The sequence below is a fragment of the Glycine soja genome, chromosome 16 (genome assembly GCF_004193775.1).
Source record: "Glycine soja cultivar W05 chromosome 16, ASM419377v2, whole genome shotgun sequence".
Classification (NCBI taxonomy): domain Eukaryota; kingdom Viridiplantae; phylum Streptophyta; class Magnoliopsida; order Fabales; family Fabaceae; genus Glycine; species Glycine soja.
In genome coordinates, this window is record NC_041017.1 from 2,139,516 (window position 1) to 2,158,610 (window position 19,095).

Here is a 19,095-nt window from a genome sequence, read left to right on the forward strand (position 1 = left end):
AAGTATTTAAAGATGAGACATATAATTTATTCTTAATTGTAAGTTCTTTTTAATCAAATAAGTAATTTCATAGTTTTCAATTTATCAAAGAATTTTTTAATACTTAACACATATAGTGATTTTGATAAAAAAATATTCATAGATAATTATAATTGTACCATAAAATGTTGTAATATAATTTCTAAGTAAATTTTATAATAGTGTTTTCAATTTAAAAGTTAATCTTAACCATCATTAATTTTCGACAATATTATAATCATAAAACAGAAATAGGTATTGGAAAAATAAGGGTTTCGAGAAAAAATGGAGATTGGAAAAAGTAAAAGAGTTTAGAAAGATACATTAAAATAAATAAACATGAATTCATAAAAAATAGGAATGAATACATATACGATGACTTTTTGAACTAGTAGTCAATTTTGATGTGCGACGTTGTCGATGTTTGAAGAGTTAAATGATAATAATTCAATCCACCAAAAATTGGCAAGTAGAGTTCTTTTTTATAAACTTCTAACACACGACTAAATTCTATGATTTCAACAAGTATACAACATTTTTTCTAAATACATAAATCTAATGCTATTTGATGATTCTTCCCAACTTCTTTCATCAACCACTTCAATTGATATTTCAAATTTCAAAATGATCTTGCTTTTAAGCGCTTCAACCCCATGTGCCTCAAATAGAGTCGTTCAAAACATCAATTTCTATCAAAATAAATTCCTTCAATGGCGCATTCAATTTCTCAAATTTTAGTTCACATATTGATCACTTTTGAATGCACTCTTCTTATTCTTTTGAGACAAGTTCATCGAAATTATATAAGTTTTGTATCTTAGACAAATTTTATATAAAAAAGGTAATAACTATCTAAACTTCGCATTTTTTTATTTTACTATATGAAATATTCTTATATTTAATTTTAGTATTTGTCGTCATGTCAAAGTCTATCAAGTGATGATATGACGAACTAACAAAATGTCACATAAGTTAAGTGATAATATGAGAGACTAACACAATATCATGTCATCATTTAACAAACCCTGACTGATAACAGGTATTAAAATCAAACATAAAAATATTTAACTTAATAAAATAAATAAAAAAGTTTAGGTAGTAAAATAAAAATGGACTACATTACATATATGAAAAACATATTTAAGTTTTTCTCATTTATTTTAATAAGGTACTTCAATTAGTTTATATTTTATAAGTTACTATTTTTTTCATTTTTTATTTTTATTCTTGCTAATATACTTAAAATCTCTTTTTATTTTTTTTAAATGAATCTTTTTTGCCCACCATTTTACAAGTTTAGACTCACACCAACATGATATTAAAACAAGGTTCAATTTTCCTTACGTGTTCAAATTAAAGGACTTAACTTTTGGAAGTAGGAAGGAAAAAGGAAGAAGCTTATGCTAAAAGAAGGGAAATTTTTCACCAACTAGCTAACAATTCACATTGAAAGGACAACAAACCAAACCAAAAACACTCAGGCATAAAAATAGTACTCACACAAGAACAAGTGATCCTATATAGTAGTAATAAAGGACTAAAAGTCCAAATATCGAACCCAAATAACTAAATTAAATGAAAGATAATTGTGGATAATTGTTCACTTTAGTAAATATGAGTAAAAAATAGAAAAGTTTATGTGAAAACACTTATAGTAAGCAACCTAGGATTGTGATTTCGTCACACTTACTCCAATTTTCCCCAATTCTAATTCCAACAAAACCCCAAATATTGTCTATTACTGGTATTCCCAAATTTCATCATTAACCTTTGGTCATGGTTTAATAACGCTCTTTGCCCTAATCAATACTCAGTCGATCATAGAAATATCATATTAGGGTCAAACGATTAACATCAAAACAAGGGTGATCAATTAATTAATATACTAGAATTTTCCATAACCAGTTTGATCATGCAAGTTACGTAGAAGCAGTGGCGGACCCAAGACCCTAAGTCAGTGAGAACAAATTATAAAAAATAAAATCAGTGGGTTCAACTATATAAATGTATATGGAATAAAATACAAAAATATAAGATTTTATTTACAATTTTTAATTTAAAAGAAAATTTATTAGTGAATTTTAAAAAATGAGGGGGTGCAAGTGCGCATCCTCACCATAGTGTAGGTCCGCCACTACGTAGAAGTAATCTCTTCCTAGGTCAATCAATTACACAATGATGGTCATTCTCATGCAATAGATTAAGATTCAAAGTGATTAATTCCAAATTAACAATCAAGAATAAAGAAGAGATTTAATTGACTAGAAAACATCAAGGATTTCATTAAAATCAAAAAATGGATACAAAAGTATGACTAAATCATAATTTTGGATTAGGAAGACTAGTCACTCATGCCATGACAAAACTAGAAATCCCAATAAAGAACACATACATACCAAAGAGAAGGAGACTTGGCCAGAGTCCATCCCAATTGTGTTTTCTACGCTCTTCTATAGCTAACAGACTCCTATACAATCATCTTGTCTCTTAGAACTCTCAAGAATGTAAATAGAACAAAAGAAACTAAAAACAGAGAACCTCATTCCTTATTTATAATATTTTGTGAAGGCCCTCCTTCCATCATTCTTAATTAAAGAGAATCAATTATCTCTTTATCTTATCAATTAATTAGGATTTAAATTTGGCATGTGACCCTTGCAATATTTAAGATGATCGTGATCATCTTATTGACTCCAAAAATCTAAGATTTTTAGTTCTTTTTCACATAAAACCTTTTAAGCACCTATCTTTCACAAACTTATATCAAATAGTGAGTTTTTCCAAATAAAGCATATTAAAATGCATGGATATGATATGAAAACTCACATCAAAATACAATCAAATATGAATTTATCTACTCCCAAGTTAGATTTTTGAACCACAACTTAGGATTTTTATGAACGTCGCTATGGTTGCTTCTAGAAGGTGAACATAATGGGTAAAGTGATAAGGAGAGGAACTTACCACTTCAAGAGATAATTGTGGATCTCTAGGAGAAGAGGAAAATGTATCCTTTGAGTTGAAGCTTCTAGTTTCTCTAGCCTCTAGGTAGTGGGTTGCTTGAGAAGGAAGGAAAATGAAAGTGAGATTTGTGGAAAGTGTTTCTCAATACTAGAGGTTTAAGGGAGGTTTTAAGGACTCTTCCTTATCTCATATCCAAAGGCTCAATCTTTAAGGCTCAAACACCATAAAATCTATTAAACACACAAACAACTACTACAATTTATTGGTTGAGTATGTTTAAACTTTTAAAAAGTAAATTTAAAATAAGTATTTTTGATATAAGTGCTTTTATAAGAAAATATAGGATTTGCTTCTTAAAATAAACAAAAAAAATATTTTTTAAAATAGAAGTAGATTAGACAAACACACTAAAAAAAGAAATTTGTTTATTTTATTAAAATAAGTTTTTTTTTCTTAACAAACAAGTTTAAACAAATCAGCTCAATAATTTAATTATTCAAATACATAAATTGAAATTTAATTCCTCTTGATTTTTTTAATTAAATCACTTATTCACTTAATTATCAAAAACACAATGTTACAATTCTCCCTAATAACTAAAAAAATTCACTTACCTAAAAAGAGATTCGGATACTGTTCGGGCATCTTGTCCTCAAGCTCCCATGTAATATCTCCCGTAGTATCACTACACCAAATTGATGATCTTGCCTTTAAAATGCTTGGTCCTTTGATACTCAATCCTTGTGGGTTGAGTCTCATAGGTCAAATCATCTCATACTTATATTGTGTCTGATTTTATGACATGCGTAAGATCATGAAACACATTATGCATATTGTCCTAGAAAGGTAATAATACTAGTTCATATGCCACAAAGCCTATATGTCAAAGAATCTAATATGGTTCAATGAAGTTAGAAGTAATCTCCCGCCTATCTGCTTAGGACTTCTGCCTATTCTTAGAGGTGTTCATCATTTCTTGAATCTTCTTAGACGACCAATTTATTAATCCCTAAAAATCAAATTGAAAATATATATATATATATATATATATATATATATATATATATATATATATATATATATATATATATGAAATTAGATAAATTGGATATAATTGGTACTCCATTTTATCTTCAAATATAAGTAACAAAAGTTGTTTGTTTTTTTCCTCAAATATAAGCAAATCTCAATTACCTATATCTTATTTAATGAGACTATCTCTAAAATATTTTTCATTTAATAAGGTCAAAGAGTATTTTTATACTTGATATCAAATTCTAATAAAAGATAGTTTAGAAAAAAAATGTTTATTTTTAATATAAAATAACATAATTTAATAAAATTAACTATGTTTCTTATGAAATATATCTTTTTTTTCTTATAATCGAAATCAGATGGAATAACAAATCTTGAGCTAAACGTATCATTCAACAATTTAATTTATTTAAAAAATCTCATTTTTCTATTTTAATTTCAAATATTGGGTTCATAATTAATTTTTTATATAAAGACTAATAATTCTCATCCAAAATGGCATTTATAATATTTATAAGCGAAATTTAATTTTTAATATTACAAAATTATAAATGTTATATTTTTTGTTTAATATTATAATAGTAAAATAATATTATTTAATTGTTTTCAATTTGATAATGAATCATGTATGATTAGATTAAACTTTGAACTGATCAATGCTTTCACTCCTTCAATATCCAGATTTAAAAAAGCTTGCTTATTACCGACGAGGACTCTGAATAGACATGCATGCATGCTGATTGTATCAGAGTCCTGACCATTCATCTCGTGGAACAACTGGATTACTCCTTCAACCTTTATGCAAGTATCCTGATTGCGGTACTTGGGACGTGTGTATTGGTTTTACTTAGCTTCTTTTGTAATACATGGAGCTTATGTATTACCATTTTGGATAGTTGGTATAACTAGTCACCTAGTCAAGGATTAGTGGTTAAATATTTGTGATTATTAGAATTTAGATCATTAATTAGAAATTTAGAATTAGTTAATTTCTCCATTGGTACACAAGTTACTTACCTTTTTCACTTTCTGCTCTTGTTACTTCCCTTGTATTTTTTTTCTCAGATTTCAATTTGTCATGTCTTTCAAACATTGCGAAGATATTAACCTTCAGGCACCCCCTGGAATGAGCAGCTTATTGCTTGATTATATGAAATTCAGATTGTTGATTAGAGAGTAGTTGTTGTTTTCTTTGTTCTACTCTACTATAGTTATAAAAGAAAAGAGTGTAAATATTAGCATTCAAACTTGGAAAACATCATAGACAAACACTAGGTGCGTACTGAATGAGATTTTCTTACATTCTTACATTTTTCTATAGATATTAATTTAGGCAGATAGAGATGGTCAAAAAGTATCGAGCTCGTGCGGTTGAAAATATAGACATAATCAGAGTGTGTAGTCCCACTTGCTGATGAAATAATGCATTTGTCCTTCTTCTTTCTTTTTCGTTTTAATATCTCCCAACGTGTTAAGTTTCAAATTTGAAGAATTTTTTTCTAACAAGCCAGTGGGCGTAATATTTCGCTTAATTTCAAATTGACGTATTCCAAATATATAATTTGGCATATATATTCTTTTACTTAATTTAGTTACTTTGGAATATACACTATTTGTTTTTATTTATTCTTCTTTTGCACAACATGGCACATACTAATTTGTATTTGACTTAGTCGGGATATGTAACCATCTTTTATTTCAATGGTATCTTTATTTGGCTGATAAAAAAACTTAATTTAGTTAATTATTGTTAGAGTTTAAGTATAAAAATGAAGTCTCACCTTTATTAGAAATAAATAATTTGAGTAATATTTAGGTAAAAAAAATCTTATAGATATAGTGTCTTAAAATTTTAAAAATAAAATATGATATCAAATTCACTTATCTCATTTATTTATGGTGTGAGAAGCTTTATGATAATTTGTATGCTTTTATTTTAACTTTTTAACATTTTATTTCTTTTACATGCATGATTTGTTTTATACTCATACTATTTATATTTATACGGGATTTTCTATAAAGGAGATATATAAATAAATAATCCAGAAAGTTGAATTCATCCAGTATGTTAATAGAAATTTACTTTTTGTTGTGTGCGGAAAAAAACCATCGAGAAGAATTAAAGTTTCATAGTTACTTTTTTAAAAAGTTACTTCTAATTTTGTATGAACACTGAAAAACTTTAATTTAACTCAACATTGAAATTGAACGATTATTTATTTGTTTAAAGAAACTAAATAATTTTATAAGAGTTTTATAAGTGATTTGTGGTCTCTCTTAATTTGAGTGTCTGTCCTTTTGAATTATTTATTTACAAGCAAAATTTATATGTAACACAAGAGGAATTTTTTGGTAAAGAAAAGAGAGGGGAAGTTCAACTCATACATTAATGCCTACTTAATTAAAATTTTAATTAATAACTGATCTTACAGAGACAGTGTACGCAATTATGAGTTTGAGAATGAAGACTTAATGTTGTGTTAAGACAGGACAAAGGACAAATTGTCATTGTTAATAGATTGACCGCATTGTTGTTTTTTTATAGAAATAAATCAGCAACATTGGTTCAAATAAACTGAATAGTTGTTGTAAAAGGAATTATCTTTGAATTATTCTCTTAATAATTAATTATCTTTGATTTCCAAAGATACAAAAAAATAAGACTAACTTGAGTAAAGTTGATAAGTTTTAAGCTTTAAACCTATCAATAAAAAATATTTGCTGTGAGTTTTTATAAAATAAAAAAAAGTTACGTTGGTAAAAAAAAAATATTACATATAATTAACATGTTTTTCGTAATTAAATTAAAAACAAGTAGAAATATAAAATATTCTTTTGATGTACTTTAAATGTATATTTGATTTATTTTTGTGTATTTTGAATCATAAAAACCTAAAAATTTAGTTTTAATTTTGAAGTGTTATTAAATTATGATATTATGTTTCTTTAATATTATTTTATACATTATTATTATTTATTAATATCAAGTCATTAATGTTAAACTACTTAATCTAACAAATAATGATCAACACAAATAATAATATTTTGTGTCTCTTAACCAAGTGATTTAAGAATGAAAGATTGGATGAGTCTTAAAATAAAATAATTGAAAAAACACTCCAATTTAGTCCCTCACCAAAAAACCAAGACAATTTGATTTTGTAATTTTGTTAGCTTAAAATTTTCTTATATAGATAATAGAATACTATATCAACTTTGTTGTTTTAAAATATTATTAAATATTTAATATATAATTATGTACTTACAATTTTTTTTAACCCATAATGTTTAACCTAAAATGACATCAAATAAGATTATCTCCTATAAATAATATTGATAGTCACTATCACCAAAAGAACTAAATATTATATGTTTTACAATAAATCTAATCCAATTCGATCCTAAATTATTTTTCACAAAAAAATTAAATATTAATTGTCAATAAATCTGGATAAATCTAATCCAATCTGGTTATAAAATTTCGATTAGATTGAATAACAAACTTAGTGAAATCTAATTGTTGAACAATTCTAGTTGTATTGATTTTTATATATGTTTTAAAATGAGTCATGTATATAATTATTTGTTTAAAAATAAATAATAAAACTTATAAAAAAAACTAAACATTTTAAAATACATAATTGGCACGTACTTCAACATGTGGGCAAATAACATAATATATAGACCGAATAAAAGTTGACGAAAAAGTAGAAGAACCAATGTGATAAAAATTGGGGACGAAAAATATAATTTGGTTTTATATTAAACAACATGATTTAGCTGTCGATGGAGAACGCATGATGCAAGTCATTTTAATAATAGTCATTTTTATTTTTTAATATCTATGCTGATACATTAGTCAAACGAAAATATATTAATATTTTGATTCAATTTATTTAACAGGAACGATAATTAAAAGATTTAAATTAATAGATGAATACTAAAATTTAAATTTTCATCTAAGATGAATTTGTCAATGTTCTATAAACACTTAAAAATAAAAATGACTATTTATTTTCTACAGATTAAATAAAAGTTTGCAAAAAAAAAAAAGAAGAAGAACTTAAAAAAACGAGAAAAAGAAAAAAGATTGAGGACGAAAAATATGATTTGGTTTTATATTAAACAGCATAATTTAGCTGTCAATGGAGCACGCATGACGCAAGTCTTTTTAATAATATTTTATTATATAAAATAAACCAAAATGTTCACGAGTGCTATTTCTGTATTTTTTATTTTTTTCCAAATATTGTTACCGCTGCCGGAAAGAGAGATAGAGCAGCCTGACGCTGCGACAGAGAGAGCAGCCTGATCTGATGCCGCCAGAAAGAGAACAAAAAGAAAAAACTTGTTCCGCTTGTTTTTATCGGTAGTGTTAATATTGGGATCATGATTGATCTAACTTTAATATTTTTTTAAAAACATGTTAATGGAGTCTTTTTTTTTTAATAACTTTTGTGCCAACAAAATTTGAACTCTATATCTTATTTAAGATTTCAGATTCAATTTCACTGGTAACAACTTTTTGATGTTTAACTTCATTACTTTAATTACACTTTGGTTTTTATTGTAATTTATTTAATTTTTTATTCTCATTTTATTTTATAAATCTGATCTTTTTATTATTTATTATTGTATATTTTTTACGTGAATTGATATTTATTACACTTCATTACGTTAAATTGATATTTAATATTTAACTAAAATATCAACATAACAATAGAATGTTGACGTGAATGTGTTGATATGAATGAATAGGCAAAAGTAAAATAATTAAAATAATAAAAAATCAAATTTGTGGGAAAAAAAGAGGCTGAAATTCAAGAAATAATAGTAGAAGATAAACATGTTAATCCATTAGGATAGATTGACCTAGTAGATACATAAAGATTTTAATTCGATTTTTATTTTTATCATTATAAAAAAAAATAAAGTGTTCATTAATTAATAATATATTTTTAGCCTTTATATTAAAGTAGGTTAAATTAAAAACTCACCGTAATATCTCATATTTTTTTGTGCATTTTTATCTTTACATAAAAATCATTTTTAAGTTAGTTATGTTCATTTTTAGAAGTTAAAATAGGATTAAAGATTTTATGTCAGTGTATGTTAGGCAGTAAAAAAAATTAGTTTGAAGTTAAAAAGATTAGTTGGTAGTCAGAAAATTTTAAGTTAACTTATCAAATCATAAATATTTAATAAAATTAACCATTCAAATAGATGAAAAAAATATAAAATGATATATTTAAAAATGATAAGAGGGAAATTGAGTAAATATTTAAGGATAAAATATAAAAAATTAGAAACTAATGTTTTTAAAAAAATTAAATAATATTTAAAAAAAAATTAAAAGTTACTAAAAAATGTTAAAATTTATTTACCAAATAATCAAACAAATTTTTTATATTTAGTAAATAAAAATAAAAATTAATTAAAATGATTTATCATCAATATAAATGATTTTTTTGTGAATAATATATATTTTTATAATTGACTATAACAGAACTTTGTAAGAAAATATCTCGAATGAATTATCAATGAGATGATAGATGTTTTTGCTGTCAACCACAAGTTTCATGTTGAATGTAATAGTCATATATATACATTTATCGTTAAGAAACAGTTTTTTTTTATGAATAAAAATAACTTTCTCATAATAATTGACAAAAAAAAAACATATTATTCTTAGGAAAATTAAATGATGATCAAACATATTTTATAATTTTTTCTAAGAATCTTATTCCTAAAAAGAATAATTTAATTGAAAATAAAAAAATTCTAATAAAAAAACGCCTAAATTATAAGAAAAACATGAATTTTAAAGATAATTATTATAAAAATCAATAAATTTATTATTATATTTTTTTTATTATTCTTAAGAAATATAATTTGTACAACAATATGTAAGATAATATTTTTTGCGTTTATCTCTTTTGTATATTATTTTTTAAATGTCATAATAATTGAGAGAGATAAACATAAAAAAATAATTTGTATAAATTGTTGTATGGATTTTTATATGTATCATATTCATATTTCTTTTTTTAAAAAAAAAACCCAAATAATATAAGAATCTTGATAGCCAACCAAGCAAGCTAATGATCTAAAAATCTGTTGAGAATAACAAAATTACTCAAGATACCTTCTGGTTTACTGTTTATTACTACAGGTGACTGATTTAAATTTAAATTTCCATTTATAAACGATCTTAATTTGATCTGTAATTTGCAATAAAGACAGTACCTTCTCACCTGAAACCTTTTATTTTTCAAAAACAAACATCACTATCCAACAACCATTTCGTTATTCAACATAAAAAATATTAAGTAAATGAAATGAAACAAGTAGGGGGAAAATGTGAATAGATAATAGCAGCCACTGTTGGCTTTCAAATTGTCTTCGTCCATAGCATGATATAGATTAAAAAATGAATAAAAATTGGTACATCTCCACTATTATATAAATGGAGCAAGGTGTTGGCATCTTAGGTGCTCTGCTTCAGTACTTGCTACCTTTCTATAAAGGTAGAGAGAAGAGAGGACCCTTCTCTTGCATAGTTCAAGTGAGTGAGAGTGCCAAAAAATGGGAAGGGCTCCTTGTTGTTCCAAAGTGGGGTTGCACAAAGGTCCATGGACTCCTAAAGAAGATGCATTGCTTACCAAGTATATCCAAGCTCATGGAGAAGGCCAATGGAAATCACTACCCAAAAAAGCAGGTAATTAAGGTTTTAGATGCTCAACTTTCCCAATTCATTTCTCAATTTGATGTCTCATGTTCTGGTTTCGATCACAAATTATTATGTGTAACTTTTATAATAATTATATTAATATTGATATATGATTGAATGACAGTATATAATTATATGTGTATAATCATTAAATTCATAATATAAAATTACATGTATCTTTTATCCGAAAAATTATGCTGGAGTCGGATAGAATAAATTCTGATTCATAACTCTGAATATACAGGGCTTCTTAGATGTGGAAAAAGTTGTAGATTGAGATGGATGAACTATCTGAGACCAGACATAAAGAGAGGGAACATAGCACCAGAAGAAGATGATCTTATAATCAGAATGCATTCACTTTTGGGAAACAGATGGTCCCTCATAGCAGGAAGGTTACCAGGGAGAACAGACAATGAAATAAAGAACTACTGGAACACCCATCTAAGCAAAAAGCTGAAAATTCAAGGAACAGAAGACACAGACACACACAAAATGTTAGAGAATCCTCAAGAAGAGGCTGCAAGTGATGGTGGCAACAACAACAAAAAGAAGAAGAAGAAGAAGAACGGTGGCAAAAAGAACAAGCAGAAGAACAAAGGCAAAGAAAATGATGAGCCGCCAAAGACACAAGTTTACCTACCAAAACCAATTAGAGTGAAGGCAATGTATTTACAAAGAACGGATAGTAACACCTTCACCTTTGATTCCAATTCAGCTAGTGGATCAACAAGCCAAGAGAAGGAGGAAAGCCCCGTGACAAAAGAATCAAACGTGGTTAGTGAAGTTGGTAATGTGGGAGAAGAAAGTGATGGTTTTGGCTTCTTCAGTGAGGACCATGACTTAGTCAACGTCTCAGATATTGAATGCCACTCTTATTTTCCCACAGATCATGGCAACCTACAGCAATTGTATGAAGAATATTTCCAGCTCTTGAACATGGACCATGGCCAATTCGAACTGAATTCATTTGCAGAATCTTTATTAGATTAAAAGAATATCAACAAAGATTTGTTCAGTTCATGAAGATCACATTGCTTACATATAAACTTTGTTGATAGATCATATGTAAATATATCTGTAAATGATCTCTGAGTTATGAGATCTTTTTTGTCTTTAATAAATATCGCCATCTAACTCAATTAATTTTTTTTTACCTAAAAAAGTAAATAATTGGAGGAAAAGAATAATGCTGACGCGCGATATTGATCCACCACTCATGTTACTTTATATTTGTATAATTTATATCCTCTGATCATATCTAATCTCATCTTGGTTTTTGTACATTTAATAATCTCTCACTTGTGTAAGATGCACTGCAAAAACAATTGACATTCACCAACTAAATAAACCAGTCCTTAGGATTACCTTAATTGATATAACAATTTTTTAACGGTAGTTGAAGGTATCATATATTTATATTATCTAAGTTGTATAATAATAGGATAAATTAACAGTTTGCATCAATAACATTGTATATAATATTGTTTTTATTTTCTTAATTTTTTTGTTCGTTAAGAAAAAATGAATTTTGACTGGTTTAGAGTTTAATTGAAATATAAGTAAAATTCGATCAAAAATTATTTTTTATCAAAAATTAAACTTAAATAGTATCCAAAAAATTTTGATATTAATTTCAACACATTAATTACTTATACTTAATTACTTTATTTATTATACTGTGCTTTTTTACTTCTATATTATATTATGTTATTAATATAAAATTATGATACTTGTACTAACATTATAAAATTATGATATTTGTAATGTGTGATAATGTACGCTTACTATGGACAGAGATCCACCAAGCATGTGAACAGAGATCTCGTCATTTTTAACTTTCTAGGAAAGTGAATAAACGTTTATTCAACAGAGATGTTTGAAGCTTGCTTCTCACGTGCTTTTTTTTTTTTAAAAAAAAAAAACAGAAGTATATATATTAACTCCTTATGGAATTTTATCATAGATGAAAAACCTTAACATTTATACTACTTCCTGTCAAGATGGTCTGGCTAGATAGATTAAATAAAATGTGAGTTGTTGTTAATTTTTTGAATTTGTCTTCAAATATAACAAAAAATATTTTCTAACATATATTAATCATAGATAAAGTCATTAGATATTTCACATTAATAACATTAATATGTTTTAAAAAATAAAATTGCATCTTAAAGAAATGTTACCTACGTCTTTGATTTGAAATAGCACCAACTATTATATTAACATCAGATTCTGCAATAATAGATGGCCAACAACAGCTGCATCTTTATTTTTTTACAGGAACAACAGCTCTATCTTATTATTTTTTTTGGCAGGAACAACAACTTCATCTGTTCTTATATTTTTGTTTAAACTATATATAAGTGTCAAATTAGTTCTATGATGAGGCCTTTTAATTTCATATTATAAACAAATTCAGCATTCTTTTGTATATATAAGTTGAGATTTGTTATCTGCTTTTTCCACATTCAGGCATGTAGTGCTTGAAACTGGCATCTTTTAAGAGTTCGTCTGAAATTTCAGCCAGAGGAAGTGATATATAGTTTAATAGTTGCGTACGAGGTAATCATACCTCGTTCGGCACTAGTTGTTTTTTAGTGCTAATTACTTGTAGTAATATATTACGTGGAAAAGTTAAATTATAATAATATTTTTAAACATTTCACCACTAAGATCCATTCATGTTGAGACGATATATGATGTCACTACAATACAATGACTACATGTACATCATACCAACATTGTTTTCTTTTCAAAAAAATAAAATCATTTCCCAAACATTTTGGTTTCAATCAAACATTTGCTTCTGTTGTCTATTAATAATCTAGAATTAGTCAAAATAATCTTTTTATTCAAACGAGAAGGCCTGCAAACTTGACTCGAAAGATATATAGAGACACTAATTGACGTATAAGCAACATTTTGAGGAAAAATCATCATATGCATTACCAGAAGAAAAAATAATATAGTGAAATATGCTTTCATTTAAAAATGAAAAAAACTCAAATTTATAATATAAGAATTAATAATAACGTTAAGTTGCGGCAGGAGTGTATATGTAAAATTGTAAAACTAAAACTTCAATTAACATAAAAATCGGTTTGAGATTATTTGCAGAAAAAAAGTTAAAATATTTATTAGTATTGCATCACTTGAGATGAAAATAACTTTGTTAACTCCCTGTAAATTAATTTGTAAACTCCTGTGATTTTAATCAAAACTCTATGTAATTTAAATATTTTAATTAAATATTTAAAAACTAATGTGGTTAAATTTTTGCTAAACATTGATAATGACCATGTAAATGCGTTTAGCATTAATTGTGAGGAGACCATCGTGAAGGGTTTTATACTTTTATTGATTTATTGTCAGATTTAACGGACCGACACTGCCATAGCAGGTAAACGGTGCTCTGGCAAACGGGATGAATTTCAATGCCTTTAAGTAATAATTTTTGAATTTCAAGAAACTAAATCCAAATTCTTTATTCAATTAAATACTGTAATATTATTTATTCTGTCTTCCCTGATCTAGGGAATCTTCAATCTTGCATTACTGATACACGGTGCTGCTGCTGCATGGGGATTTATAAAGAAATTTAGAAAATTGAGGATAAATGTTAAAATGAGACAAAATCTTATGAAAAATAATTAAAAATACAAAAACTTCGAAAACAGTTAAAAGTTGTTATATAAAAAATCTACTTCCTCCCCCGGGCAAACTATGGTTACACATAAAAGAAATTTAATAAATAGATGATTTTTTTTGCAAAATTAACCTTAATATTAATATTACTTAAAAAAACTAAAATAATACTAATTAGGAATATTAGTAAAAAAATAATTAATATTACATTAAAAAATTAAATACAACACTTATTTTGAAACAAATTTTTCATCAAATGTTACACTTATTTTGGGACGAGAAATTATTATATTAATTATTAAATTAAAATATAATTTTTGTTTTCTTAATTTCTCAAATTGACACTTTAGTTACTCCATTTTGTAATTAAGACAATTTATTTTTCATTTTTATAAAATTTGTAATTTTAGTCATTTATTTTTTAATTAAGATATTTTTGTTTACACTTTTAAAAAATTTATAATTTTAGTTTTTATGATCAATTTCAAAGGTTGACGGACATAATTTGTTTATTATTCACATAATTTTTTTTGAAATTATTTAATTGTTAATAAGTTTAATTTATTAAAAAATAATTAATAAAAATAAACCGTCAATATCTCTAAAAGTGGATGACGAAATATTTCGATTAAATAATAAATGAACTAAAATTGCAAACTTAAAAAATAAAAAGACAAAAATATATTTTAACCTATCTATTAATATAGATTTAATTCTATTAGTTTACAAATATTTATTACTATTTTTTAAAACTAATTATAATTAAGAACTTTGTTGTAAGTGAACGTGAGGGACAGATGCACATTCATCATTATGGGTCAATTGTTCCCATTAACTTTTTAATTTTATTTATGTAATAGATATGTATAACTATTATTTATTCTTATAACATCAAATATAACAAAATAAGTCTATAACAAAATAAGTCTATTCATAATATAAATACACAATTTTATTTTCAGTTTCATTCTTTTTATTCTCTCAATTAAACATTCATATTTCTTTTCATTTTTATGTGTATTTTACATACTATATTTTTAATTAATAAAAAAAATCTCTCTCATTCATTTTAAATCACCTCTCTTTTATATTTACACACATATTTAATATTTAAGTTTTTTAATTGTCATTTTCAACCTATATTATTTTATATTCATCTTTTAACTAAATTTCAATAGTTTTTTTTTCAAAATAAATTATCAATAGTTAAAAATAATCTTAAATCATAATTTAAGTTGATCATTCTAAATTCAAAATAATAATCTTAAATCATATATACTAAATTATCAATAGTATATTTTAATTATTTTTTTCTTATGAAATATAATTATAATGTAATTTATATATTAAATATTTATTTATTATTTAAATTTAATTATATAAAATAAATATTTAATATTTATGATCCATAAACTAAATGTTGATTTATGTATATGAATATTGTCTCCCCAACTAAAAAATTCTGTACGTATCCATCACGGAGTTGATTTAACCAAAACAACAAAAAGAAAAAAACTTGTCTTTCACTTAATTATTAGACATATTCTATATTTGAAGTTAAGAACAGAAAGGATAAATAAACACTTCTTTGAATATGGATTTCGGCCAAAAGTGTAACCGCCTTGGTTGACTAGTCGCTGAACCAATGAATATGAACACTAATAACCCCAGAATCTTGTTTATATATATATTCGCAAAAACAAAAACGAAAACAAAACCAAAATGGCTAAGGCCACCACAAACGTTGATGGAACAGGAAAGATCCATGCATGTTACATAAACCAAAAAAAAAAAGAAAGAAGAAAGAAGGGTATCTTAACAAACTTGGCTGTCCCCTACATGTAGCCTCGTGATGAAACTTTTGCTATTTAGCATTTGGATTTGCAATATAATAGTATCAAACACATCTGTCGGTACCCGTTGTACCTTTATATTATATAACTTCTTTTTTTTTTGTTAGAAAAAACTTTTAAAATATTTACAGTTTTATTTCTCCTATTTTTTAAACAAAATGTTTCATCTCTCACTTGTAAAAAATTCTTCGTTACCCATTTCAAATGTACGTTGAAGGTGTACCTTTTTAATTCTTTATTTATATAAATTAAGTTTATAAGTAATTAAATAATTTTAAGAAAATTGTCATGTGACTAATGAGACACACATATCATTTAATGTTAATCAAGTAATACAAATCAACTTTTGAAATTACAATAATTATAAATTTTTTAAAAATAGATAAGGAAATGTCTCGATATAAAAATGGAGGATTAAAATTGTGAAATTTTAAAATATAAGGGACCAAATATCTCAATTAATAAATAAATATGTGTCAATTAATATTAATGAAGTATACGAATTAACTTTTGAAATTAAACATAGGAACTATAAATGTTTTTTTTAAATAAAGGATGATATGTCTTAATTGAAAAATGAGATATTAAAATGATGAATTTTTTAAAAATAAAAAATGAAATATTTCAATTAAAAAATAAAAAGACTAAAATTATTAATTTAAGAAAATAGGAGAATGAAAATTATAGTTTAACCTAATTTATTTTATTCTTTAGAAAAATTTGGCCCAAAATCTGTGGAAATAATTTTAAAATTTATTTCTCATTCACACTTTTTATATAAAAAAAGGAAGCAAAATTATATAACAATTTTGGTCACAAATTTGCAACGAAATTGATAAAAAAAAAAATGGTCCCAAATTTTGCATATTTGGGATGGAATGCTAACACTAAATTTTGTCACAAGTATTTAAAAAAAATTATTTTTTTCATAATATATTGTTTCCTGATAAGCATAATGAAATTATAAAACAAGTAGTTACTAATTACTACTAATTCGTATATATGAATCAAATTTCATTGTATCAATCCATATGCAATAATGCAACTAAATAATATTTGTCCAAATTCTAAATTTAGTTATTTTCTTAAGCATAGTTTAAGTTATCTCCATGTAATAATCTTGAATTTATAAATTTTATCATTTCAACCAAATAAACCAAGATTTAATAACTAAGCTACACAGTGCAAAAGATCACCATATTAATTTGATCATCACTATTTTTTTTTTTTTGAAAGGCAATTTGGTCATCACTATAACTGTCACTAGCTTGTAGCATTACTTCAAATTGTATAGTATCACACCCTTAGGAGGATCAACTTCATCTAAATCCATTGCATCCAAATCAATGTTCACATAATAGCCTAAAATTAAAAAACGTTGTTCACATATATTAAAGAGATAATTTTGTTTTGCCGAGCAAAGACAATACATATTGAAGATACAATTTTCTGCCTTGATTGGCACTCTCATAAGTCATAACTTGGAGTCCTGGACAATATCAGTGTAGTTAGCTAAGCTTATTTAGAAGTCAAGGTGGTATTATGCATTATGTCCTTTCGTCTAAACTTGTTTTTTTTATAAGCTAAATATATATCATTGAAGAAACCAAACTTGACACAAGTATTGATCAAGTTTATTAAAAAATGGGGTACAAAACATAAAATGTACTATACTTAATTACAAAACCACCCCACCACAGAAACGACGGTCCTTAATTTCATCTAAGCTAAAACTATATACTATATTCTCAGCATTTTTCTTCCAGTAGCTTCAATCAGGAGAGCATCGTAATTAACTAGTTTTGGTTTACTACAACTCTCACTATCACCAAAGGTAAAAGCTTGTAAACATAGATTACAAACGTTTCTTATATATATAAAAAAGGATAGATAATATCATTACTCGCATGTGCGTCACCTGAAAATATTTAAAAGAAGAAAGCTCTAGAAAATTATTTATGTTTGATTTATTAATATGTGTGCAGTATTTAAAAAAAAAAAAATACAAGTGATGACATAGTTATTGATGAAAATATCAATGTTTATTGGTCTAAGTAGTAATAAGGAGTTTTGCTTTCATAAGTAAAGGCTTGAATTGAATATTAATTTGTGTTGTTGTTGGCACTAAAAATATTTGACAGCTAAATTAAATAAGGCATTTCTAGACGACTGATACGAGCCTAGCTAGAGTAGGTTCAATAGCGACCCAAAAACAATCCAAGTCTGAAGGAAGCTAATTAAGCTGCAGCAAAAATCACTTCAACATTTTTCCTCTACGAAAACACATACAAAGTGTTGCCCATTACACAAAAACCGTTCTCTCTATCTACAAGAACGGTTTTAAAAACATGGTATCTAAGGCGTTGCCCATTCCTAAGAGAGTGGTCTTTTTCATAAAGACAACTATGACAATAAAACTGTTACCCTTGGTATGGCTAAGAGAACAGCTAGCTTATAAAACTATTTATGAGAATAGTTTATCACCTTAGTAAGAAAATGCAACACATAAAAATCATTGTATAAAATGAAATAAAAAAACGGTTTATAAAACTATCCACATTAACGGTTTATCAATGTAATAATAAAACGCATCACATAAAAACCATTGTATTAAATAAAATAAAGAACAATTTTTTACTGTATCATCAAAAGGAAACAAACTTAAAACATTGTTTTTGGTTATATAATTATTATAATTAAGCTTAAATATAATTTTTTAAATGGAATAATATTTTTTGAATTACGAATATACTACATTTTTTTCTTATAATTAAGACAATAATTTTGGACTTACGAATATTCTTTTTTAATTAACAAATATTCAATATAAAAATATAACTTTGTATCCAC

General features: G+C 25.5%; 1 protein-coding gene across 1 annotated transcript; it reads left to right on the top strand.

The window, feature by feature from the left end:
* Positions 1 to 10,497: 10,497 nt before the first annotated feature.
* LOC114389378 (myb-related protein 308-like) lies at positions 10,498 to 11,903 on the top strand. Its single transcript, XM_028350039.1, has 2 exons — positions 10,498 to 10,735; positions 10,992 to 11,903. The coding sequence occupies exons 1-2, from the start codon at positions 10,603 to 10,605 to the stop codon at positions 11,738 to 11,740; spliced, it is 882 nt and encodes a 293-aa protein (XP_028205840.1). The 5' UTR covers positions 10,498 to 10,602; the 3' UTR covers positions 11,741 to 11,903.
* Positions 11,904 to 19,095: the final 7,192 nt, after the last annotated feature.

Coding starts and splice junctions, on each gene's coding strand:
- LOC114389378 (XM_028350039.1), top strand. CDS start 10,603: ATGGGAAGGGCTCCTTGTTGTTCCAAAGTGGGGTTGCACAAAGGTCCA. Junction 10,736..10,991: donor ATCACTACCCAAAAAAGCAG/GTAATTAAGGTT, acceptor CTGAATATACAG/GGCTTCTTAGATGTGGAAAA.